The sequence below is a fragment of the Rhinopithecus roxellana genome, chromosome 18 (genome assembly GCF_007565055.1).
Source record: "Rhinopithecus roxellana isolate Shanxi Qingling chromosome 18, ASM756505v1, whole genome shotgun sequence".
Lineage (NCBI taxonomy): Eukaryota > Metazoa > Chordata > Mammalia > Primates > Cercopithecidae > Rhinopithecus > Rhinopithecus roxellana.
The window spans coordinates 46789375-46816129 of record NC_044566.1 but is presented as its reverse complement, the minus strand read 5'-3'; the positions used below and the strand labels follow the sequence as shown (position 1 = coordinate 46816129).

Here is a 26755-nt window from a genome sequence, read left to right as displayed (position 1 = left end):
AGCATTCCGTTAACAGATGGGAATGTGGGTGATGGAGAAAAGACCTCACACCATATTCTTCCCCAGAAAACGGATTTCCCCCAAGCCAGGAGCGCAGCCCCCAGCCCTGCCTGGGGCATGTGCTCAGTGTCACCTTGGAGGGAGTGACATCTGAACTGACCTTTTCACACCTTTGTGAAGTAGTCCTCCTGAGGATCCACTTTTCCCAGCTCACTTCTCTGCAGAAGGTAACCATAGGCAAAAATGTAAAACGCTGTGTCTCTTAGGAAACAACTTGGTGAGCAAGAAGTTACTTGGGACAATACTTTCTGTTGCTGCTTTCCTGAGCTCTGAGCAGCTTCCTCATCTGTTCATTCATTCAACAGCGTCATTGCACACCTACAGTAGGTAAGGTACCTGCAGATGAAGGCCGGATCGCACTTCTGCTTCCCACTTACCTCCCAGATCAGCTCTGTGTTTCCCACCTGCTAGCCTTTTCTGTGGTGAGTCCTCTTGATTTCTTTTCCGGATTTTGCCACAGCCTTTAACAGGTCTCCAGCCACCTCTCCCTTAGGTGGTCCTTGAGCTTAACACCCTGATGATGCCTTTCTTGTTCACTCTCCTCCCAGAGAGTTTCTGAGGATCTAGGGTAGGGTCCCTTCTCAAAGACTCCCTGTGTCTGGGCCCTCATATCACACATGCTCTGGCTACATCCTCTGTGCCTGCGACATTTCTCCGTCTTGTAGCATGGCCCTTCCCCAGCTCCCTCGCTTCCTAGGCCTTCTTCTCTGAGTTACAGCTTTCCTCCAAAGACTCCCTCCCCTGACCATGAAGACCAAAACCCAAGTCTCTCAGCATTCAAAGATCTCTGCCTTCCTCCCCCTGGCCCTCAACACCCCAGCCCTGTGTCTTTGTTTCCTGGTTTCTCCTTAACCTCTTTCTGGAAGGCATTTTCCCTTGAGCCTCATATGGCTGGTTCCATGCATGTTCTTTTCATTCAGATATGAGTTCATGTGATATTTTTTTAAAGAAAGCTTTCCTGGATGACTCAGTCCATAGAAGCTTGTTTTAATTCTCTATAAAGTATTTAACATTACTTGATGTATTTATTTACTTATTATTATTTTCTTCTTCTCTGGACTGGATTGTAAACCCTGTGAGATCAGACCTGTTTATGTCATTCACTAATACATCTTCAGAGTCTAGGATGATGCTTGGCATATAGTAGGTGCTAAATAAACATTTAAATGGACGGATGGATGGATGGATGAGTGGGTGGGTGGGTGGATGGATGGATGGTTGGATGGAGGGATGGGTGAGTGGGTGGATGGATGGATGGATGAGTGGCTGGGTGGGTGGATGGATGAATGGATGGATGGATCAATCAATAGCCTTCTCTGCAAGTGCTCCTTGCACTCTCAGGGCTTTATTATTTATCACCCTCTATGCTTTATCTTATCACTTGCCTCCTGTCATGTTGCAGCCTTTATCACGTTAATAGCTCAATCATAGCTCCTAGCATAGTAGACATGTTAAGCATATTTCTTCAAATTGAACATGAAAATCTGCTCTCTAGGAGTTTAGAGTCCAGGAGGGAAGGTAGGGCATGTTCAGAAAGATCTAAACTCTACGTGTGAGTTGTGGGTGCCCTAAAATAAAGAGATAATGTGAGGGCTGTGGGTTGCAGAGGCTGGCACCCCTCCAACATTCTGGGGTGACAAACATCTCCAGATTGACGCCCAGACCAGCCCTGACCTGGGGATCCCCTAGGACTGTCTCTGGGAGATGCACACATTAACTGTGATGAACTCAGCGGGCTAGATTAGTCTCTCAAGTAAACCATGGTTTTAATGGCCTGCCCACCACCAGTTCCTTTTTTCTTCATGGTGAACAGCTCTTTAGTTTCATTCATGGCAGCTAAGTGGCCACTCTTAGGTCTGAGCCAATCACTATTCTTTGTTTCCCTGGCCCTTCTTGACAGTTCTGGTGTCTGTGTGACTGACCCAGCTCTGGTCTGTGAAACTTAAGAGCTGTCTTTTGGAGGACAGGATCCTGAGAAAGCTTTTGCTTCTCTAATAAAATGAAACAGTGTCACCCTTTCCCCTTCCATTTGTCTTGAATGCAGTCGAGAATCTGGAGCTGCAGCCAGTGTCTTGCAAATACGAGGCAGCAAATGCGAAGAAAAGGGCAAGAGAAGAGCAGACAGGCCAATCCTGACATTCTGAGCACCTGGACTCATGCTAGACACCGTCTAACCCCAGGCTACGATTTGTAAGAAAAACAAACCACTACTTGTTCAAGTCACAGTTATTTGACCATTCTGCTATTTATAACTGATTTTATTTCTAACTAATATGGAACTCTACAGACATGTCCAGTCCAGGCCTGGAGCCAGTCCAGGAGATCACAGAGTTCTCAGAGGGGGTTGGGAAAGTTCCAAACAGCCGCAAATGAACCCTAGAGCTGGATTCCTTTCCTCCCTCTGTGTAGGTGGTTTGCTCCCAGGACAGACTTGTGAGTCCCATAGGCTTTAGGAGATACTTCATTCAACTCCTGGCTACATCAGGCTCTGATTAATTCAGTCAAAGCAGTGTCCAGACTACATGATACCAAAGCCACATTCCCCTTCCAGGCCCCTGCCACCTCTACCGATAAAGCTTTTAATTTTATCTTTCCAGCCAACCTCGGTTCTTCCTTCCTCTCTGCTTCCATAATTCTTTGTAGCATCTCCACTCAAGACTGGCTTCATGGACATCCAATCTATGCAGTTCCAACAGTGCCCCAATTTAATGCACTACTGTCACTGCTGTGAAATTCTTACATTTTAGGAAGGAGGCCCACTTTTCACTTTTCACTGGGCCCCACAAATTAGGTAGCCCGTCCCACGTCCGCTAATGGACTTTGCAACTTACGGCCATGTCTTAGCTCCTCTGAACCTCAGTTTCCTCATCTGTAAAATGAGAATAATAATAACTGCTTTGCTGGGTTGTTGGGAGGACTAAATGAGGTATCATAAGCAAAGCATCCCCCCATGACTGGCCTATGGGAGTGCTCTGTACAGGTTTGTTCTCCTGCCTTTCTCCTCTTGAGTATTTAACCCTGACTGGTTCATACCCTTCCGTGGCTGAAGTTCATGGTCCTGATGCCTCATTTAGAGATGAACTAGCTAAACTCTTTGAGGGGCGTGGTGATCTTTATTCCAATGATCTTCACCCCAATGGTGCCTGTCCTTAGCAGGCACCAAGTAAAGGTTTGACAAATGAACGAATGCTACTCTGAAAGCTGCTAGGATTCTGTGTCATAGCCCACTTCTTCTTTTGAAGTTGCATTTTGGGAACAGCAAAATTTAACCACAGTATAATAAGGAAGGCATAATTCGCTATTTCGTGAGACTCAAAAACTGCTATCCCAGCTCATCTAATGAAAGATAGTCTAAATTTCCTCTCAATCCAGGCTGAGCTTCCATGTGGAATTAGATTAGAGCCAGGACATTTCCATAAGAAATCAAATGCAGCCAGACGAAGCCTCTTTTGGGGGGCCCGAGGTGAACTCCATGACAATAAAGGTCTCTTTCAATAAGTCATTTTCAACAGTGTGCTCTGCTTTCCTCTAGGATTGAATTCCAGTCTCACTGTCATGCCCAATGGTGAAGGGGAAACCTGCTTACCGTGCAGAAAAGTCAGCATCTAGACCAATATGTGGTTTAAAAGGAATCAGTCAGTGAAAACAAGTGGTATTGACAGAATAGTTAGAAGGGAGGAGAGTTTTGAACAGAATTAACTGTTTTTTTTTTTCTTTTTTTTTTTTGCAGAAAAACTGCATTTAAAAAAATCCACCCTTTTCAAAGTTTCAAAGCATTTTAATAAGAAATACCTTATATAACTAATTTAATAATAGTGAATCTAGAATGACCTCTGATTGAGCATCAAGACCTTTCATCAGCACCACAACGCTGTGAGGTAGATGTGTTGATTTTACTCACTTTGCCATGGAGTAAATTGAGGTTTCAAAGGATCAGTAACTTAGCTCAAGGGCAGAGCTAGCAAAAGTCAGCAAGCTGACTGACTCCAAAAACTGCTTGTGTGTAAAATGCATTAATCTCACCTGTGTAGCTTGGTGAATTTTAACATATGCATGACCCAGTAACCACCACCCAGATCAAGATATAGAACGTGGCTGGGTGCAGTGGCTCATGCCTATAATCCCAGCACTTTGGGAGGCTGAAGTGGGAGGATTGCTTGAGCCCAGGAGTTCGAGACCAGCCTGGGCAACATAGTAAGACCTCGTCTCTGCAAATAATAATAATAATAAAATTATCCGGGCATGGGGGTGTCAACCTTTAGTCCCAGCTACTCGGGAGGCTACAGTTGGAGGATTGCTTAAGCCCAAAAGGTCAAGGCTGCAGTGAGCCATGATCATGCCACTGCACTCCAGCCTGGGCAACAGAGCAAGACCCTGTCTCAAAAGATACAAACACTTGCTACATCCTAGAAGGTTTTCTCATGCCGCTTCCCAGGCAGACCCACACTCCCACCTCCAGAGATAACCCCTGTTCTGACATCTATCTCCATCAATCAGTTCGAGGCAAAACAGTCTTGCTTGTTTCCCTTTCTGTATTTTTTTCCCTCTGAGAAGACCAAGCATTGCTTCTAATTTCTAATAAATCTCACTCCTATTTAGTGCAGCAATTATCTTGTTTTTAGAGGCACTTGGGTTCGAGGCCATCATGAACCACACCCCAGGAGCCTTCTGTCCCGGGGTGCAGTTTTCCCGTCTGGCTGCAGTGCAGGCCTGCCTCTAATATTTGCGAGACCCTGGGCAAGGGTCACAGAAAGAAGCATGAACCATTTGTCTAAATGTTTCAGAGTTACACACTAAGCCAATAGGCTGTTAAATACAGTTCATTTTTCTTCCTATCTTGATAAATGAACATCTTCATAACACGAGAAAGCCAGGTTTGAATTAGAGGGCTCGGACTCCTTAGAGTTCTGGAATATGTCCCTTGGACAGAGTCAGCTGTAGCTCCAGGGGCAGCCACTTGCTTCTCTTCCCATCCCTGGCTCCATCCCACACCTGATGTATGTGGCCACCTGAGCCTGTACATCTAAGTTCTGTCTAAAGTCTCCATAAAAAGTGAGCCTGGATACCTGTTAGGGGCATGCATGCTGGTGGCACGGTGCACTCTTGGGAGGAGGACAGGCCTGCAGAAGACAAGCAAGCCCCAGGCACCCAGAGAGAGGCCTAGCAAGGGAAGTGTGAGCTACAAGTGGGGACATTCAGGTGGGACTGCACATTCCTCAAGGCGTGGGGTGGGAGCACAGCCCGAGGCAGGCCAGGTGGGTCCTGCAGAGCTTAGGGTGCACACCTGTCTGGCCTAAGGGTGGTTTTACAACACTGAGGTCATTTATCTCAATCAAGAGGCAACTTGCTTCATTTCCAAATTCACTCTGAAGAGTTGGGGTTGGTTAAAGCCCTCTTCACTGGTGCTTACCATCTACCGGGCATTGAGGCATGGAGATGAACTAAACTTGCTCCCAGCTCTTCAGGGCCTGAGTCTAATGGGAGAACCCAGCTGGGTAGCAGTTTTATACCATGTTAGAGACAGACATAGGAGGTTTGAGGAAGGGCTCCCAGCAGGAGAGGACCTCTGAGTGGCCCTGGAAGGTAAGAAAGTACTAATCAAAAAGGCAGAGGAGGGTGTTTTGGGGAGAGAGCACAGAATGAGTTAAGAATGGTCTATGTTGGCGGGGCATGGTAGCTCACACCTGTAATCCCAGAACTTTGGGAGGCCGAGGCAGGTGGATCACCTGAGGCTAGGAGCTTGAGACCAGCCTGGCCAACATGGCGAAACCCCGTCTCTACTAAAAATACAAAAATTGGCTGGGCATGGTGGTGCATGCCTGTAGTTCCAGCTACTTGGAAGGCTGAGGCAAGAGAATCGTTTGAACCCAGGAGGTGGAGGTTGCAGTGAGCTGAGATCGGGCCCACTGTATTACAGCCTGGGAGACAGAGCGAGACTCTGCCTCAGGAAAAAAAAAAAAAAAAAAAAAAGAATGGTCTATGTAATGAGCTTTGAGCCTTCCAGCAGTGAGAAGGTATGGTCAGTGACGAGGGGGTGCCAGGAGAGGCCAGTGTATGCACCAACAGGAACACAGATTTTATTACCTCCAGGAATTGGGGGAGGCACTGAGGCTTTCAGCAGAAGGGGGTCATGTGCAAATCGATATTTGTAGACCACAACTCTGGCACTGATATGGAGTAGAAAATAATCCGGGAAGGAGTTAATGAAGGTCTGCTATACATTCACTCAGTAGATACTTGTTGAGCCCCTCCAATATGCCAGGCACTGTTCTAGACTGGGGAAGCTACAGTGGGCAAGGAAGAAATAGTCCCTCCTCTCAAGCAGTTTATACTCTAATCAGAAGGCAGGGACACCATAGAAACATAAAGCAATGAAGACATCACACTGTTTCAGACAGCAGTGAGTGCTGTGGGTAATGGATAGTGGGATAAAGAGGAAGGAGGGGACATGAGAGAGAAGACGGAACAGTTAATTCCTTCATGTGTCTCTTCACCCAACATGTATGTATTTATTGAGGGCCTATTATGCAGTGTCTCCATAGTGGAGAGATGAAACCAAAACCCTATTTTCACAGCATTCATGTCTCATAGAGGAGTCAGACACCATTCAGATATCCCACTGCTAAGCTGCATATTCTGGAGCGAAGGAGCATGGGTCCTTTAGAGCATACAGCCAAGGAACCCCACCTTGGTCGGGTGGCCTGAGAAGACGGACTTTGGGAGGGTGGGAGAGCATTTCCAACCCAGCGGTGCGAGGGCCAGATGAGCGCTAGGGAGAGCCAGCGGGAAATGCCTAGGGAGGAAGGAAGAGAGGTGTGGGGTGCGGCCACCCAGGTGGGCAAGGGCCCCGCCATGCCCAACTCTGCCTGGGGACTTGGCCTTTTTCTTTTGTTTGTTTTGATTTAAGCAAAGTATATATATATTTTTATTGTGGTAAAACATATCTAAAATAAAATCTTCCATTTTAGCCATGTGTAAGTGTACAATTCAGTGGCATTAATTATATTCACAATGTGTGTGACCATCGCCACTATCTATTTTCAGAACCTTTCCTCACCCCAGAGAGACACTGTGGCCATGAAGCAGGAACTCCTTGTTTCCAATTCCCCCATCCCTGGTAGCCTCTAATCTAATTTCTGTCTCTATGGACTTGCCTACTTGAGAAATTTCATGTAAATGGAATCATCTAATATTTGTCCTTTTGGGTCTGGCTTATTTCGTTGAACATAATGTTTTCAGGGTTTACTCATGTGGGACGTCAGAATGTCATTCCTTTTTGTGGCTGAATAATATCCCAGTCTATGTATCTGCCACATTTGTTTATTGATTCCTCTGTTGACGGACACTTGGGCTGTTTCCACCTCTTGGCTATTGTGAATAATACTGCAATAAACATCCATTTGACTTTTTATTTTCAATTCTTTTGGGTATATGCCCCGAAGTATAATTCTAGGTCATATGGTAATTCTATGTTAAATTTTTTCGAGCTATGTTTTTTTATAGCAGCTGCACCATTTTACATTCTTACCAGCAATGCACAAGGGTTCCAATTCCCCCACATCCTCAGCAACACTTGCTATTTTTCTGTTGACTTTGATTTATCCTAAAAGCATCAGGTCTAAATCCTCTCTCAGAACATACTCTGATCATCCAAGTCCTGTTGGCAATCTGAAGACTCTTTATTTTGTGGTGGGACTTTGATGCATGTGCCTTCTGGGTAGTTGAAAGAATTCAGGGAAATTCTGTTCAGCATCCCTATTGCCAACAACAGCCAGAAAGCAGAGACGGAGGTGGGGGGAACTGGATAGGAACTGGGAAACAGGTGACAAATTTGGGACCTCTCCCATGAGGTACCCCTTATAGTGGGCATCTTCTAAGGATTCTTTTCTTCTCTCCATTACAGCACCACTCTCCACAGCAGGTGTCAATAAATGTATGCTCATAGTAGGTGCTCAATAAATAAACACTTGAATGAAAAAGCTACCCCCACTTCTTTTCCTCATTTCTCCTCCATCATCCATGATCCAGGTCTGACAAGGGCATCGCTGAAGGTCAGACATCTTAGACTCTCTTAGAGTGAATCAACTGCCTCCCAGGGCCCTCAGGCTATTGTGTAGCTGGACCCAGTCAACCACCCTGGGTCTTTTTTGGTACTGACCAACTGCCTGCCATGACAGTTATTCTACATGGCGCTCATAGTGTGTGTAAGAAATTACACCCACACACGCACGTGCACACATACACACACACACGGCAGTCCTTTTTAGAACAAGGCAGAGCTAAGCACACAAATAAAAGGAACAGAAAGAGGGTGGTTCATTCAAATGATATTGCCTATCCACATTGTGATTTAAAGATTGAAGAGCACCTTGTCAGATATTTTCTCATTTGATCCTCGTGATAAACCATTGCAGTTGGCAGGGTAAGTGCTGCTATCCATTCCGGTTTTGCAACAGGGGGACAGACTCAGAAAGGGGACATGACCTGTGGAAGGTCAGAGCTGGTAAGTGGCAGGGACAGGTCTGATTCCATGCCCAGAGCCGGCTCCCTCTCCCTATCATGGCGATGACTCACCCTGGCCTGCTTGCCCCCAGTCTGCTCAGGGCCTCCAGGAAGAGCTCAGCCAGGCTTTTAACAATCAATCAAGAGTTTTCCCGAGGCGTCTGCACAGACTTTTGGCTAGTCTTCTCAGAAGCTGTTCTTGCAAAACGCTTTCTTATTTTTTGCCCAACCAATACTGAGGTCAAAAAGGAAAACAACAACAACAACAACAACAACAAAAAAGGGAATAAAAAGCTCTTCCATTCTGTACCATTCAGCCTGGCAAAGCCTATCTCATTCCCAGAATTCTAATTGGAAACTGCCTTCTGTTCTCATTAGTTTGGGTTGTAGCAGTCATTACATTCCAAATAATTAATCCCTGAATGCCAATTTCTTACTAGAATTAGCCTGGACTCAACAACTGGTTTTCTTAGCAGCAAAGCTGAAGCAATTATTCCTAGCTTTTGTAACTAAACATGCTGTGCTTGACACTTTACAATGTTTTTATCATCATTGAGTTATCAACATTTATCTCTATCGGGGGAAAGAAAAGGCTGTCCAATTGTGAAGGCCCAGCAATCACACAGAGCTGCTTACTGACATGGATGGGCTCCCTGGGGCTTTCTCTTCTTGCTTGGAAAAAAGGGAGAATATCCCCTGGGCCTCAAATTTCACTGAAATTCAGAAGTTAGCACCTTCTGAGACTAAGGAATAGGAAACCAACAGGAAGATGCAGCAGAGAGGCCTCAGGTTCCAGGGCAGTGCTCCCTGCGAGCTGAGGGTCCATGGCTGGTGGGCAGCATCCCGGTCCTCTTGGAGGCTGTCCCGTTGGGCTTCCAGTTCAGTGTCTGTGGGACGTGACACCTCCCTTCCAAAGCTGGGCCACCCAGAGTCAGGCCCGCGAACCGACCTACTCTGGGCCAGAAGAGGGGTGCTGACCGTCTTGTGCTGGTACCTAATCTTACGCCTTCTGGAGGTGATGCAGGAGGAACTCCTGAGTTCACAATCCTGACTCCACCACTTGCTGCTGTGTGGCTTTGGACTTATTGCTAAGCCTCTCTGGACCTCAGATCCCTCATCTATATAATCATAGCTCTATTTCACAGGGTTATGTGAGGATCAAATAAGTTAATATTAGTAATTAGAACAGTGTGTGCCTAACACATAGTAAATGCTTTATAAGTGTGTGTTTAAAGACAAGTAAATAGAAACTTTCCTTTAATTATTAAAGGGTCTTTCCCTGTTCTTTTGTTCCCTTCAGCAGGTGTGAGAGGCCACAAGATAGACTAGAAGGGCAGAAGGAGGAAGACTGATTTTCTCCACCACCTCCCAAACCACAAAGCTCCCTGATTTACTTGAATATACTCACAAACAAATCTCAAACCCATTGTTCAAAAAAGTCAACCTTTGGTGTTATTGTGATAGTGACTATTTCCCAGGCTCTCCAAAAATGAAACTTAAAGTATTTCTCAATAGCATGTAGAGAACTAGTCTTCAGATTATCAACTATTAATCAGTCACAGTTAGAGCAGCTACAATCCAGTAAATGGAAGCCGGACACACTAGACTCTTTTCTCTCCTTTCACTGCATCAGCATCAGGACCTATGAACTAAGGGTTCCCTCCTCACATCTAGTAATGATAATAATAACAACAACAATAGTAATAATAGCAGCTAACATCTGTATAGCATTTATTCTGTGCCAAGCACTTTATTATATTAACTCATTTAGTCCTCAGAACAACCAGAGGAGGCAGGCAGTTGCCATTTTACAGATGAGAAAACTGAGGTCCCCAAAAAGCTAAAACTCAAGTCCAAAGTCACATGGCTGGCAGCTGTAGAGGCAGTAGCTGAACCCAGGTAGTGTGACTCCAGAGACCAGCACTTAGCATTAAGCTAAACCTTCTATATCTTCGACCCCAGCTGTGAGCTCAGACCCAGTCTGGCTCAGAAACTTAACACTCTCCACAGGCTGGAGGGATCTGCGGGGCTTGGGACCAAGTCTCACTGCTCCTCAGGCTCTGGTCTTGTACATGACAGCTCTCTGAATATCATGTTTCTGCCTTAGAGCACGCTTTGGGAGACGCCAGATTCTTTCCCTGTTCTTCAGCCTCTGTATTGATAACATGCTTAGTTTTCCCACTTCCTTGCCTTGTTCTTGCAGTTCTTAGCCTTTATTTATTAATTAGACCTACATCTACTATGCACCCACTATACAAGCCAGTCATTTATACCAGGCCTGGGGATACAGAGCCCTTGGGGAACTCACCGTCTGATAGGGACATGGATATGCAAGTGAATGCCTAGAGTGGAGAGTCTGAGCTTTGTGCGTAAAATCAGTGAGAACCAGTGAGGCAGATAGAGGGGGTCAAGGGTTATCAGGAAAGGCTTCACAGAAGAGAAGGCGAGACTAGGTCATGACAAGTCCTGCCAGGTTATTTTATTATAAAGACACACGCACGCATATGTTCATTGTAGCACTATTTACAATAGCAAAGACAGAATCAATCTAAATGCCCATTAGTGATAGCCTGGGTAAAGAACATGTAGTGCATATACACCATGGAATACAATGCAGCTATAAAAAGGAACAAGATCATGTCCTTTGCAGGGACATAGATGGAGTTGGAAGCCATTATCCTCAGCAAACTAATGCAGGAACAGAAAACCAAAATACAGCATGTTTTCACTTATAAGTGGGAGCTGATTATTGATGAGAACACATGGACACATGGCAGGGGAGAACAACACACACAGGGCACCTGTGAGGGGATGGGGGAAAGGAGAGCATCAGGAAGAACAGCTAATGGATGCTGAGTTTACTACCTGGGTGACGGGATGATCTGTGCAGTAAACCAACATGGGACGCGTTTCCCTATGAAATAAACCTTCACACCCTGCACGTGTACCCCAAACTTAAAAGTTGAAATAAAGAAATCCTGCCTCAGTCAATAACCTTGTGGCTGTGACCCTGCTTCCTGTTCTGGACGTTCCTGGATGTCCTCGGTTGCCTGTAATATTTGCCGGTGGTCACTTTTTACACACCACATCCTGCCTGCTTGGACATACCCACGTGACCTCAGACAGTAAAAGAGAATTGCATTTGTCATCTTTATTTTATAATTGGTTAGTGGTAAATGTGTAGACATCTGCCGCCCTAGTGCCAGCCCCATGTTTCCCACTGAAGCTTCATGTCTACCTGGATTTGTGTCCCCTAGGGACACCATAACAGTGGCCCTCGTCTTCTCAGCTTCACGTGGAGAAAACATCTTCCCAGCTCTCCCTTTTCTACTCCCAAATCTTTTGGGGAGATCCAGGGGGCAAAGGAGGAAACCAAACTTATTAATTCTATACTCCAGTAATAAAATAAGACTCAGAGAATTTAAGAGACTCATCTGGTGACTTTGGATTCGTTCATAGAGTCATCACTCACTTTGAAAATTTGTCCCCTCACTGCATGTCAAGGCTCACTTCCTTTCCTAATTTCAAACTGTTTCTCATTCCCAGAGGTTCTTCTCTAACTCACTCATCAAATAATGTGAGGAGTGTTTTGGGGACTTCCTTATTTAAATTTGAAAAAGAACGAAAAAAAGGAAGGAAAGGAGGAAGGAGAGAGAAAGAGACGGAAATAAAAATAAAGAAAGAAAAATAAAGAGAGAAAGGAAGAAACAGAAAGACAAGGAGGAAGGAAGGAAGGAAGGGAGGGAGGGAGGAATGCATACAGGCCAAAAGAAATCAATGTTTATGAAAGCACGACTGTGTGCCAGGCTCTGGTCTAGGTGCTTTTGGTTATATTTACCATATTAATTCTTCTTTAGCCTCCATTGTGTGTATTATTATAGGCAAGGTAAACGAAGCTCAAGGTGATGAAGTAACTTGCCAAGGATCTCGTAGATATGAATATTAGAACTAAATTTGAAGCCACATCCTAGTCCAAAGTCCATGATATTTCCAACACATTGATAAGTGTTTAAAATACCTCTGTGGATTTTCTTTTCTATTAAATTTCTGTCACCCACGATAAATGGGTTAAACTCATAAAATTAACCTGTTTGCATTCTCCATTTTATGTCTATTGTATTCACCACATCACCCCACCATTTGGTGTAAATTGCCTCAAACTTTTTCGAAAAGAGGCAGCCTATAAATCAGTTCAATTGTAAAGACTCATCTTTGCACACCAAGGTCACCTTGGAGGGAGGTAAAGGGCAAGTGTCATCTTCTCATCTGACAGATTAAGTATCCAAGGTTAAGCAACTTGCTCAAGACCACACAAGGAAGCAAGCCAGAACTGCAAATGAAAGCTTAGCCTCTTGATTCTGAGTAAACCTCCTTGGCCAAGTCTTTTCAAGGAGTGGGTGGTAAGTGCCTGGGAGCTTGCCTTTCTGCTTCTAATTTCTCTCCGATTCTTGGAGAGCAGCGCGTTTCTGGCACTTGCTTCAGTAAGCACACTGAGAAGGGTCCAACTGGCATTTATTTAATTACCATAAACAGATGTAGCACTTTGGCTTCAATGAGGCAGCTTCTTGATGTGCTCATCAGCCCTCCTGCTTACAGGGAGGCTCGCACAAGGCACTGGGGTGGCAGAGAACAGTCAGGTTCCTGCAGTGCCAGCGCCTGTCCCAGTGCCCCCAGGCCACCACCCTGGGGGACACTGTGACAAGCAGACATCATGGAGGACAGGGAATTGTGACGATGGCACATCACTCATGTCTGAGGCCTTTCCTCAGGTTTCCTTTTCATTCCTTCCATTCCAGTCTCTCCTGTGAGCCTTCTGCACCCCTTGGTGACTTTTCCCAGATATCAGTGCTGTTTAATGAGGTGGCTCTGAGACCTCCTTTGGTGATTCTCCCTCCTTGGCTCCTGCCTGAGTGTTTTCCTCCCGCTTTCTAGGGTCAATGTGGACACAGTGCCTCCTTTCTCTGGCTTTCGACCTGGACACACGGCTTGGAGGCATCATCCTGCTTTCCTTCCAGAAGCCCACCTCTCACCCTGACGCCTCCTGCACTCAGTTCTTCTCACAGCAATATTTGAAAAAGAAAATGTTGGAAGGGCATAAGGGGAAGCATTTACCAGAAACCAAGGTAGAAGCTGAGTTAAATTAGGTAGGAAATGGTCATTAAAGTTTCGTTCCTCTTTGATTTTAGAAAAAAAAAAAATTAGTTATAGAGTATGACTGCTAATGAGAAAGGAAATTTCAAAAGGCCTGTGGATCTCTTAGAGAACAGGTGTTACATGCTAAAAGCCACGTTCTCTTAAAGGCCATTTTTCCTTTGTATAAATAGACTTCTTTCTTTTTTTTTAGAGAAAAAGCAGCCTGTTTCATAGTATGTGAATGCTTAGAGAGCATTTGCATTTCCAATGTGGTCAACCAGCTTCCACTGTTAGATAATGACAAGACAATCATATGGCCCAGATTTGGAGACCAGTCCCAGTTGCAGACATTTTTGTCCACCTGTTAAACCAGATAACTCCTTTCTTAAAAAAACATGGTCATAGAGCACAAACTTCCTTTCCTACAGGATAATTTTGAATTGGGCATTTACATAAAGTTGTGGCAAAGATTTTCCAGAAATATTGTATACAAACCATAATTTTTAGGCTGTGTGCGGTGGCTCACGCCTGTAATCCCAGCACTTTGGGAGCCCAAGGCATACAGATCATGAGGTCAGGAGATCGAGACCATCCTGACTAACATGGTGGAACTCTGTCTCTACTAAAAATACAAAAAATTAGCCAGGCGTGGTGGCACCCGCCTGTAATCCCAGCTACTCGGGAGGCTGAGACAGGATAATCAATTGAACCCGGGAGGTGGAGGTTGCAGTGAGCCGAGATCGCGCCACTGCACTCCAGTCTGGGCAACAGAGCGAGACTCCGTCTCAAGAAACAAACAAACAAAAATCATCATTTTTACCAAGCCTGAATTTGGAGGGCTTAGCTCTTTGTAGAAGCTTCCAGACAACCAATTCTATGATCAGGAAGGAGAGCTAGCTCAACATCAAGGTTAAAAGCAAGAGCTAGGCCGGGTGCTGTGGCCGACGCCTGTAATCCCAGCACTTTGGGAGGCCGAGGTGGGTGGATCCCCTGAGGTAAGGAGTTCAAGACCAGCCTTGCCAACATGGTGAAACCCCATCTCTGCCAAAAATACAAAAATTAGCCGGGAGTGGTGGTGTGCACCTGTAATCCCAGCTACTTGGGAGGCTGAGGCGTGAGAATCCCTTGAACCCAGGAGGTGGAGGTTGCAGTGAGTGGCGATCGCACCACTCCCCTCCAGCCTGGGTAGCAGAGGGAAACTCTGGCTCAAAAACAAACAAACAAACAAACACACAAACAAAAAAAGACCAGGAGCTAAACTCTGCTGCTCATGGAATGGGTTCTGGACAGGTTACTTCATCTCTCTGTGCCTCAGCTTCCTCATGTGTAAACTGGAAATAGACTAATGAATTATCCTGAGGATTTTTTAAAAGGCAATTCAGGTAAATCACTTAGTACAGTACTTGGCACTTAGTAAGTGCTCAATAAATGTTAGGCAGTTAAAAAATATACACATAGTCTTAATTTGGGTTCCCCAAAAACAGAGCCCGAGATAAGGATTTGGATGCAGTGGTAAATTTGGGAGGTTATTCCAGCAAGCAGGAGGAAGGGAACAAGTCACTGCACAGGTCACAGGAACTTGATCCCACCAGGCAGCATAGAGAAGCACAGAGAATGCTACCAGGATGGCCCGCCCAGAGCCAGAGCATCTCTGTGTGCGTTTATACACACAGAATGAATAAGACAGGGTCCCGGCTCAGCGTTTTAAAGTGAAATATACTCAATATTAATCCTAAGGCCAAGCATGTCAGCTCAGTTGTTTGTCGTGAAAAGTAACTCTGAGGGATGACATATCAAGACATGCTTTAAAGCACAGAATTTTAATTTTTAAAAAAGGTTCTGCCACAAAGACCTGGGTGACATTGAGTAAGCTTTTCAACCTTTTTCTGTTTTGATATTCTGTATAACGGAGAATGATAATAATATACTACTTCCCAGTGATGATTAAATGTAATAGCACTTAACATAGTTCCTCGATGTAGCATTTTGTGGTTATTATCATTATTGCTTTTATTGTGTGCGTAACTAATACAGTAGAAAACTATTGTCAGGGTTTCAGGATGTGTAGCCGCCTTGGCCTAGTATAAGTCATCATACATCCCTAAAGTACACAGCGGGAACCCGAAGTTCCAAGTGGCCACTTGCCCTGGACTCCCTGGCACATCTTGGCAGAGTCGTAGCAGTTAGATCCGAGGGGCCATGAAGTCTGGTTATGAAGCTGGCAGGTGGCAAGGCTTGCTGACCAGTCTTTTGTAAAATCTGTGTTACTGATCTGCATTTGGTTTCATCTCTATGGGGCCTTCCTAATGCCAAGCTAACCCTGCCCTCCCTCTCCAAGCATGGGCTGCAGTGGCCCATCTCTTCTGCAGAAGATCATGTCCTTTTCATCTTGGGGAGCCAGGGCCTACCGTTTCCTTTCTCAGGCTACACTCTCCTTGCTGGAGTGCTGGTGCCACAGCTGAAAACAGCTCTGCAATGTGCAGTTCCCTTCTTATCATGGATTTATTCTTGATTAAAAATACATTAAAGGACCAAGAAATGATTACAAGATATAGCATCTTGCAAGTAAAACTGACATTTCCAGTTAGACCACAATTCTAAATTATCCACAAAGACTCTGTTCTTCTAGTAAAAACATTATGTTTGCTTCTGATCTGTTTTCTGATGGTGCCATAGTCAAGATGAATATGTAGTGTTTGGATCCATCCTGCTGTTTGAAGGTCTGGGACGATGGCTGCAAGGGTTTGGTGACTTCATTTAGAGCCTCATCCCTGTCTCTCACTATATATTTGTGCCAGCACTAGAGACACGAGGACCATTTGCCTTTTTAATGCCCCGCTGTTGTCCAGCTGGTTTATACCTTAACAAGGTCCTGAGAACAAGACCCCTCTGGGAAGAGGTCCAGCACTGTCATGGGGACATATTATAGAGTCAATGTCCTTAACCAAAGTGCCATCCCCAGCTCTGTTGGAGCCTCATCAGTGGGAACCTGGGGCAAGTCACTTCATCCCCTTGAACCACATTTGTTAGACCGGGTCCTTGAACTAGAACATTATTCTGGCTCTCAGCTTAAACACTGTGTGCTTCAAAAGCATGGTCCTCAACAGGTATGTCATTTTACTGCTGTATCTTCCCCCTTCCCTCCAACATACAGTTGGAGTAAAAGTTTGGTCACCTAAACTTAGGCAAAGGAACTTGGGTCACATTTCGTGCATCAAGTAACATCTCTGCAGGACTCATCTACTAGTAATGATGATAACTACTGTTAATGGAGTAATTATAATATGCCAGGTGCTGTGCTGAACACTTTATGTAAATCGTATGTATATTTTTTGAGACAGGATCTTGTACTGCTACCCAGGCTGGAGTGCAGTGGTGCAATCATGGCTTACCACAGCCTGGACCTCCTGGGCTCAAGCGATCATCCTACCTCAGTCCCTCCACCCTGAATAGCTGACACTACAGGTGTGGGGTTCATCATGCTCTGCTAATATTTATATTTTTGGAGACATGAGGTCTCACTATGTTGCCCAGGCTGGTCTCGAATGCCTGGGCTTAAGAATCCTTCTGCCTCAGTCTCCCAAAGCGCTGGGATTATAGGCATGAACCACCGTGCCCGGACTGCACATCATATTATTTAATCTTTACAACAACCATTTTATAGGGGAGGACATGCAGACTGTGGGAGACCAACGATATTATCCAAGGAATGCAACATTGGATTCAAACCCAGATCTAACTCCAAAATTCATACTTTAGGTCCTCAACTAAAACATTTCTCTTCTTTCCCAACACCACTTTCTCCACTTACCTCTTTCCTGAGGCTGGTTGGTTACAGACTGGGTGGGGAAGAAGGGTCTTGTTTCTCTCTATTTGTTCTTCCACTGTGCTGGGGGCCAGTTTTCCCCACCCACTGGGCTTTGCATTCTGTGATCTTACACTTCTATTCAGAGACCACTCAGGGCCCACACAGGGGAGCATCTCAGAATTGCCATTATTTCTGTGTGTGTGTGTGTGTAGAAACTCAAGTTGGAGTGTAGAGAACTCAGGCCTAGGGCTTAGCTCATTAATGTTTAATTTTCTGATGACAGTGGGATCTAGGGGTTCTGTCTTGCCCTTCCTTGATTCCAGAGGCTGCAGCCTGGACTGAGCATCATCCCCCTTGTCATCCATGCCCCGCTCAGAGGGAAGCTATGTCCTCAAGGTGCAGCGAACTGCAGGGCAGAGAGAAAATGTACAACCTCACAGGGACATGCAGTTTCTGCCTCCATCTGTCTCTCTACCCTGCTGAATCTCAGAGTGGTGTCACTGAGCCTGCAGATATATACCCTTCAAATCAGATACCCCTCACAGAGCCACCTACCAACGTGCTTACTCGAGCCTCTGCTAATGAAAAGAAGGAATGCATAAGTCATGAGGGGCACGTTTTCAGGATGAGCAGAGAAGGGGATTTATCTGCATGGCTCCTGGCTCTGTGAATGACAGGCCCCAGCTCGTTCAGCTCCTGTCTCATGCAGGCATGAGTGTCTTCCTGAGACCCAGCCTGTCTTCCAGGCTCAGAGCCCAACGGGGTTCCATGCTTTCTTTGAAGCTAAACATTAAGGACAAATCTGACTTTCACATGAGGCAAAAAAATTGTTCTATTCACAATTCTCTTCAAGGCCAAAGATAACTCACAAAATACCAAGAAACAGCAAGCACCAAAGTTTGCAGAGAGGAAGGGAAGGCAGAGAAAGATAGCCAGGTGAGGCATGTGGGGAGTCAAAGCCAGCTTTGAGTAGCTGCTTTCATCATAATGACAATGCTAACAATTGGTGCCAGTCATAATCCCAAAAGATGCAATCACAAACATTATAATCCTAAAAGTTGAAATCCCCAAAGATCAAAATCCCTAAAGTCTAAAATCCTGAAAAATCTCATTCCCAAAAGATTAAAATCCCAAATGTTAAAATTCTGAAAGTCAAAATCTGGAGAAAGGATTGGTACATTTAGGTTATATGCAGGATAACTGCACCATGTTAGTTGTATCGTGTTAGGCAAACTATTACCTTGTTATTGTCTTATGCGGAAATTAAGTATGATTTAAGGAGATGCGTATGGGTGCTAAGTTGTGGACTTGTGAACTAAATTTTAGGTGTCAAGTTGACTGAATTTAAAAATACCTAGAAATCTGGTAAAGCATTATGCTGGGTGTTTCTGTGAGGGTGTTTCCAGGGGAGGTTAGTGTGTGAGTATGAGTGGGTTATCTGGGGAAGAGCTGCTCTCAGTGTTGGTGGGCACCATCTCATTGGCTGATGGCTGGGAGAAACAAATACAGAAAACAAATCAATCTCTCTCTGAGAGCCGGGACAGACTTTTCTTCTGCTGCCTTGGACATCAGAACCCCAAGTTCACCAGCCTTTGGACTCCAGGACTTACACCAGCAACCACATTTAAATGAGAGTTAACCATTGGCTTCCCTGGTTCTAAGGCCTTCGGACTTGCAGCGAGCCATGCTACTGGCATCCCAGGGTCTCCAGCTTGCAGATGGGCATGTCGTGGGACTACTAAGCAGTCATAATCGTGTGAGCCAATTTCCCTAATAAATCCCCTCTCATATATCCGTATACACACATATCTTATTGGTTCTAGCTCTCTGGAGAACCCTAATACAGATTTGGTACTGGGGAAGCCGAGTATCATTCATTCTTATATATTCCTTACAACACAATGGAAGAGATCTGTGAAATTGACCCCTCACAAAAATGCTGTGATAAGTTAAGTGTATGAAGCTATTTAATGGTGAAAGATAAAAGTTTAAAAGCTAATTACATTGGTGCTGTGATAGCAGAAAATCATTTAATTGCAATGGCCCAGCAATAACCAAACTTTCAAGTGGACAGCATACACTTATAAAATTTGTAGACCACAACCACTCTCCAAATACAAGTGCGGCGACTATTTTGAAGATTCTAGAAGAAGTGAAAATGCAGGTGAAAGATACGAAAAAACTCCCCTGCCAAATTATTTAATCATGTACTACTTCTGCCCTTTCACACACAGTGCCAATATACTATGCTATGTATTTAATCTTCGTATTGTCTCCAATAATAGATGTATACATTGTGTAAAGACTTTTAGAGAGTTCTCTCTTGTTTTGCGGATTATTTTTTTTTTTGTTGCAAATTTGACTCCAGGAAAGTACATTATCACAATGTTGACCTTGTGTATAGGCATTGTGCGTGTGTGTAAAAACGCTGAAACTTCCTCAGTAAATAAAGAGCTGTCCTTTCTGTACGTCTGCATTTGTGAAAGATACAATTTCTTGAGATCTCGGTGGTTTGGGTGACTGCACATGCAATGGTGACTCGCTGGTTTTTGAGCCATCCATCAAAAGATTTACGTTGTCCATCATAGTGTTTCAGATAGCCACAGTTATAAAGCTGGGTGCACACAATTACCAACCATAGTAATATGCATTTATACATTTCTCTGTTGATCTAGTTCTTTATGAATATAGTTTGTCTGTTTATAACTTATCCCCATGCTACAGTTGTTAGTATATCTGAGTGTTTATGCTTGCAAAAATATGTATGTTACTATTGCCTCTTTTATTGTGTTAAGTGGCCTATAAAACACTCTGTTGTATTTTGTGTGTTTCTCTTAAAAATGTAAATAAGGGTCTTAAAATTAAAAAAACTTTTTTCCATAGTTATATTTTTGGGACTTTCATCTTTCCCAATTTCAACATTCAGATTGTGTCTTTCAAAATTATGGCCCAAACTCATAGAAGGGGTGAGGGATTAAGGAAGGATGATGACTTAGAAGCTCTAATTTGTGAAGAAAATGTGGCTGTGGTAAAGGGGAGATGGCAAGGTGTGTGGTGCAGCCCAGGGTGTCATGCTGCTGGCCCCGGGAAGGGAGATAGGGTACAGGAAGGGGACTCTTGCAAGTTTTCACTCTCACACCATGCATCTGGAGGAAGGGACTTTTAGCTTAGCATAATTTGAAGGTAACCTGGGGCAGTGTAGGAATATAGATCTGATGTTAGATGACCTAACTTCCTTTTTTTTTTTTTTTTTGAGATGGAGTTTTGCTCTTGTTGCCCAGGTTGGAGTACAGTGGCACGATCTCGGCTCACCGCAACCTCCACCTCCTGGGTTCAAGCGATTCTCCTGCCTCAGCCTCCCAAGTAGCTGGGACTACAGGTGCCCGCCACCACGCCCAGTTAATTTTTGTATTTTTAGTAGAGACCGGGTTTTACCACGTTGGCCAGGTTGGTCTCAAACTCCTGACCTAAGGTGATCCACCTGCCTTGGCCTCCCAAGTGCTGGGATTATCGGTGTGAGCCACCGCACCTGACCTAGAAGACCTAATTTCTAGTCTCAATTTTGTCAGTAAGGTCTCCATTCTTTGGGTTGATTCCTTCCACCGGACATTTCGTGTCTAACCAGGTCACTGTTTCCCTTTGGAGGAACAGAGCTAGTGGATGAAGATGACTTTGCTAAGGGTAAAATATCTCCACAGTTAATTTTTTTCTTGTTGTTAATTGCTAGGAAAATAATCCATCTTACCCCAGGGAAGCCATCCAAATAACTCAGACCTCTCTGTGGATTTCAAAGAAAGCTTTCAGTATCTATTTTCTAATTTTCTCAAACAGTCCCTGCAGGTTGAGGGATCATGGTGAAGAGAATTCCACCAAATTTGCTTCGAGGCTGCTGGATCAATGTAGTACAGAGGTAATCGGCTCACCTCCTCACAGCCGCCAGCTTCAGCCTCCCCTACAACTCAATCACTGGCACACGGCTAACCAAATTACTGCTCCGGGCTCTGGGCCTCCCCGTTACATGACTCAGGAGCCTCATTTGCAATCACCATTAACCAGAAAAGCCGCACGACTGCTCTGAGCCCACAGAGTGGAGTGTCATACAATATTCACAGAAACCCATGGGCCGGAAGAGGCTGCAAAGCCTTTAGAATAACGCTCGCACAGTGACCCCCACCAGCTTGGGGTCCCCTTCCTTACCCTTTCTCCAGCCCCTCTGGCAAAGTGACTCCAGACTGGACAGAGAAAGAAGACTGTGAAATGCCCAGAGCTCTGGGAATGGGACCGTCAGAGGTGACTGTGTGGAGAGGAACTGAGTAACCCACATATCAGCTATTAAACAATCTTGTAGGAAGCCTTTAACTGCTTAAAGTAGGTATTCATGCAGAACACTCCAAAGGCCACCTCTAAATCTCTAAAGACAATGCTCAGGTCTTTACCTCTCATTCAGCCGCCTGCTGTGCTGTGTGAAACAGAGTTAGCAAAGCCCGGTGCAGCACGGGATTTCCAAAGATTATCCTATAAATGGCAAAGGCGGGCACACATCTCACATCTCTCCTTTCCCGGTCCTGCCTCCTCCTCTTCCTTACAGCTCCCACCCTCCCCACTGCCACTCAATACACATTTATCCACACAGGTTGGTCTTAGAATGAAAGGCACGTGGATGCATCAACAAATGGTACTGAAGTGCCCTAGCTTTAGATTTCATATCTGTCAGGCACTTAAAGCCACGATTGTCCCATATACCCCTCCCATTCCATGTGTTCGTGTGTGTGTGTGCACGTGTGTGTTTCTGTTGTAACCCAAGGTTAATGGGGTTGTCTGGGGTGGTGCAGGCACGGGGTGGAGGTATCAGAGAGGGCCTCATGGAAGTTTGCCAGAAAGCATTTTGCTATTCTTCTTTCAGAAACTTGTTTATCAAAGGCTGTGGTTAAGAGGAGGAAGCCACTCAGCCAGCCTCAGCCTAGCTACTGCCTGCTTGGGAAGTGCTCATGACCGATGCCAGAAGGGCTCTGGCTAGCACTACAGAGCCTTCTCTGGAAAAACCTGGGCACAGGGACTGACCGATCCTCCCCTCAGAGGGCACCTCTGCAGATGGTGCAAAAGAAGGCAGGGCTGCCCAGGGCAGGACATTGTAGAAGCAGCTACTGCCAGTGGGAGTGGAGCCAGGAGAGAAAGGCTTTCTTGGTTTAGAAACAAGCAAAGGACAGGAGGGAGAGAGGAGTGCTGAATCAGGACCAGGAGCAGGCGTCCTCATGAGCGCCAGCCTGAAGTCTGCTCGCCACATTTCAATAACCACTGTGAATGAGGAAGCAGAGGGCAGCCGGCCAAGAGAGCTGGCTCCTTGACGGTCACTTTTCACAGGGTGGAAAAAAGTGGGGGCACCATTTGGAACCCTAATCTGTGCAAGTGGTCCTCAGAGACAGAGACAGAGACTGAGGGAAAAGGTCTTGTTTGCACTCCACTGCCTGGCACTCACTGAAAGCTGAGGTCTCTTATGTTCAAGGCTGGCTACTCTAAATGTCGCTTTTAATTAGGGTGAGCTTCAGGGGTGTAATGGCTTTAACCAGAGGATCTGATGTCCCCAGGAAGGCTCTGCCTTCCATTTAGAAGGAAAGGCATCAGCTTGCTTGAAGGAATCCCAGGTTACTGAGTAATCACTATAATAAGATTGAGAATGAAGGTGACCTATAGAAGCATGGCAAATACACAATTTTCTTTGCTTTGTAAGAGAATTTTGATTATAACTCAGCACTTGCCTCAGGTTCTAAAATGCTGTTGGTTCGAATTCTCAGGAAAGCCCAGGAAAGGATAAAACACATAAATGCTTCCACAAAGAAAAACACAAGCTTCCCAGCCCTCTTTGTAGCTACACGCAACCCAGAAAATTGAACGCAAGGTTGTAGTCTCTCTGTCCTTGGTCACCATTTCATGTACTGGCCTGTCATACAAAGTGTGGGGAAGCACGGCAGATCAATAGCTATTCTGGGTTAATATTGCCACAGAATTTTTTTTTCCTTTAAAAAAAGAAGGACATTCCTCCTCATTACATAGATGACAGCTTATTACATCCAAGGCATATTTCCGTGGTCTGTTTATGGAAATTAGTGTTTAGAAGGAGTTTTTTTGAGGTTACATGTGCTTTTTAACACAAGCAGTGGGGCAGTGATGCTCCCATAGAGTTAGTCCTTTTAAAGCTCTGCAAATGACTATCAGCCCTTAGGTTTGAGAAGGGGGTACAACTTACCTGATGGGCCACCTGCACCCTCCAGGTCTCTCCCTACCTGGAGCCCTCTCCAAATCCTGTGTGCCTCATTCCACATCCTGGGGACATTAGCAGCACTCAACTTGCTTTATCTGGGGTGATGTTCCTCTGAGCAAAAATCCCTAAGTGTTTTTTTAAGGGAAATGAAAAGCCAGATAAGCGTGTAAGTGAAAAAGTGAGCCCTAGCCTCTCAAAGCATGTCATCCATTTTTATGTTACTGATTATCTGATTTCTAAATTGCCTGAATGTGTTCAGTGACAACTTTTGAATTTGCTATTGGAACTCTACAAATTATATATACAATAACATACATCATTTTTAGAGGAGAGTTGCGAAACACCTCTGATACCTCTCTTCAGTCTCAAAAGCTGAGGCGGAGAAAGGGCAGATGTTCATAAGCCCATTTAAAAGGTGAGGAAGGGAAGGCTCAAAGAGGTGCAGGAGGCGTTTAAGTTCACACAGCTGGCCAGAGCTGACTCAAGGCCTCCAACGCTAACTCTGGACTCCTGGGTCAGGGCGGCAAGACGATTTGTCAATACCCAGGCAGACATCATTGAGAAATACACACAAGTGGTTTCCTCTCACGCCACACAGAGGCCTTAACACCTCGCTGTTCTCCATCATCAGCTGCAGTCAATGAACCATATAAATTCAAACTTCAGAAACGCTAAAGTCTCATAAGCAATTTTTAAAGGTATTAAAATACAAAACAGAAGTAAACAAAATTTCTTGCCCCAAGGGAACTAACTAATGCAAAGTGACAAAATAATGGAAGTTTGAATGCGGTCTCAAAAGTGGCCATAAAATGGAATTCAGAATTATATTTTAATGTGTATGCTATATACTTGCTTTGCCAAGGGTGACTGGTGTGAATTCTTATTTATAAAACTAAATTATACAAGAAGAAAAGAAATAGTGGAACGAGAGGAAAGAGCTCGCAAGCAAGAACAGGTGTGAACAGTTGCATGCGATGGTATTCGTCACAGCTGGGGTACCAGAGAGAGTCAGATCCTAGGTCAGGTGCACCATAGGGGTCCCAGAACAGTCCATCGCTCCTCCACCAGGACTGGTCTTGGCATGTAGCCCCAGCAGCTCCAGGCAGCTGTCTTTCCGCGGAACTTCTAGGAGTGGGGGTACCCATCAGCGCTGACCTGCGACGCTGCAGCTGAGGATAGTCTGGCCGTGAGAGTTTATAAAGTAATGGACAACAGGCAATGCTCTTCCTCCCCAACAGCAGTGGTCAGAAGGACAGATCTATCCTCACAGAGACTGTCGGGCGCTGCAGACATGGCCCCTCCCCCCGGCACTCAGTCCTGTCTTACACAGGAGAACAGGAAAGGAACTTCCAACGAGTCCACCTTTTATGTTAGGAGAAACTAAGGTGCTGAGTTTCCCATCCGGGGAGTTCAGCTTCACCGTCTCCCCAGCCCCCACTCCCCTGACTTCCCCTCCTCCCTACCACCCCAGCCAGTGGCCCATCGTTCCTTTCCCGGTCAGTCTTGGCTGTGATGTTTAGCGGCTCTGCCGGACCCCATATTTTGTCTGGTCTCTAAAAGGGCACTGACCTGAGGGTACAAATGCAGAGGCCGCGGGGCAGCTAGGCAGCCACGAGCAACCCAGCACCCAGCTGCCTAGGGAGCTCCAGGCAGCCGCGGCGGCAGCTCGGAGCTGGTTTCATTATTACACAATCCAGGCAAATCCTGCTCCAGTACAAGGAGCGCATCTAACCAGCAGGAAGGAAATAAGCCAAAATCCTCCCGACACCACACACACACGAGTCCGAGGACAAGGACAAACACTTTGCAGAAAGAACCCTCCCCCACCCCCACCAACCTCCAGGTCCCTGTTTCAGGATTCCTCACCCCGCAGCAGCTTCTAAAATCCTCGTGTTTGACCACCTCTCCCAACACATGGGACAGAGAGCAATTTGGCTAACTTCAAATCCTGTCTCCCGAGCACTTGCCCACAAATATTAGGGGGAGCGATGGGGACGCCCCCTGTTCCCTCCACCACCCTCACTTCTGCCCCCCACGCCACTCTCAGGTTGACAGCGTCGGGGAAAGACACCAGACCATCAATCCAATTTTTCCTGCCAGTTAGGGAAACAACGCTCGGTCACTAACAGCACCCAGCCACCTAGAGAGCGAGAGTGAGCCGAGGCAAACACGCCGGATCCAGCCCCCGCGACCTGGCTTTGCAAAGGGCTGCACGCGCTCACCGGAGGGTCGCTGCCGCCTCCGAGAAAGGACTTGAACCTGAGCCCAGTGAAGATAAAATGACACAGAGACTCACCTTCAGGTTGTGAGTGGGGTTGACGACACAGACAAGTTGCCCGGCAGCGGAGAAAACCCGTTTAGCTTTGTAGTGCTGAAATCGGAGATGAATGAGATCTAATACAGCCCCAAAGCACTGGGTAAAGAAAAGCATCACAACTTTTGGGGGGTTGTTGGCCCGGGAAGGCAGCGGAGGAAGCTGTGAGTCCTTGGGCTCTGGAAGGAGCGCAGCCTCTGAGACACTCCGCTCCAGCCGGGCTTAGCGCGCCTTCATATTCATCATCAAAATAAGACGGTTAGAATCTTGCAGCAGTGAGGCGGCCAATCAAAAGGACAGAAATGTTATCCTTGAGGTGCAGAGACAGCCAATAACAAATGCCTTCCCTACCGAAACTCCCTGATGAATTGAACCTGGCGGAGAACGTATTATTGAACATTACCATAGATCAGCACATTGCATTTATCTTGTGATTACAGCCAACCATACCTAATGCTGGGGAGATAGGCTGACAAAATTGATTGCTTAATGTGTCTCCATTTATTAATTGACTTAATTTAACATGAGAGTCTTTCTTAATGCCCTGGCAAGAACGTAAAGCGTTTAAGCAGCCAAATAGTACAACACCCCGCTCCAAAGTAGGCAGATGGATAACGCAGATCGTGGCTCGACTCACCAGAGCTGCTTGGGAGAAAATAAAATATTACTAGACTCTGAT

General features: G+C 45.6%; 1 protein-coding gene across 1 annotated transcript in view; it reads right to left on the bottom strand.

Moving 5' to 3' along the window:
• Positions 1-26274, bottom strand: part of SIAH3 (siah E3 ubiquitin protein ligase family member 3) — a 73620-nt gene extending 47346 nt beyond the window's left edge. Inside the window, exon 1 of the mRNA XM_010368043.2 lies at positions 26059-26274. Within this exon, the coding sequence (XP_010366345.1) occupies positions 26059-26193 (135 nt within the window). The 5' untranslated portion in view covers positions 26194-26274. The remainder of the gene's footprint in view (positions 1-26058) is intronic.
• Positions 26275-26755: the final 481 nt, after the last annotated feature.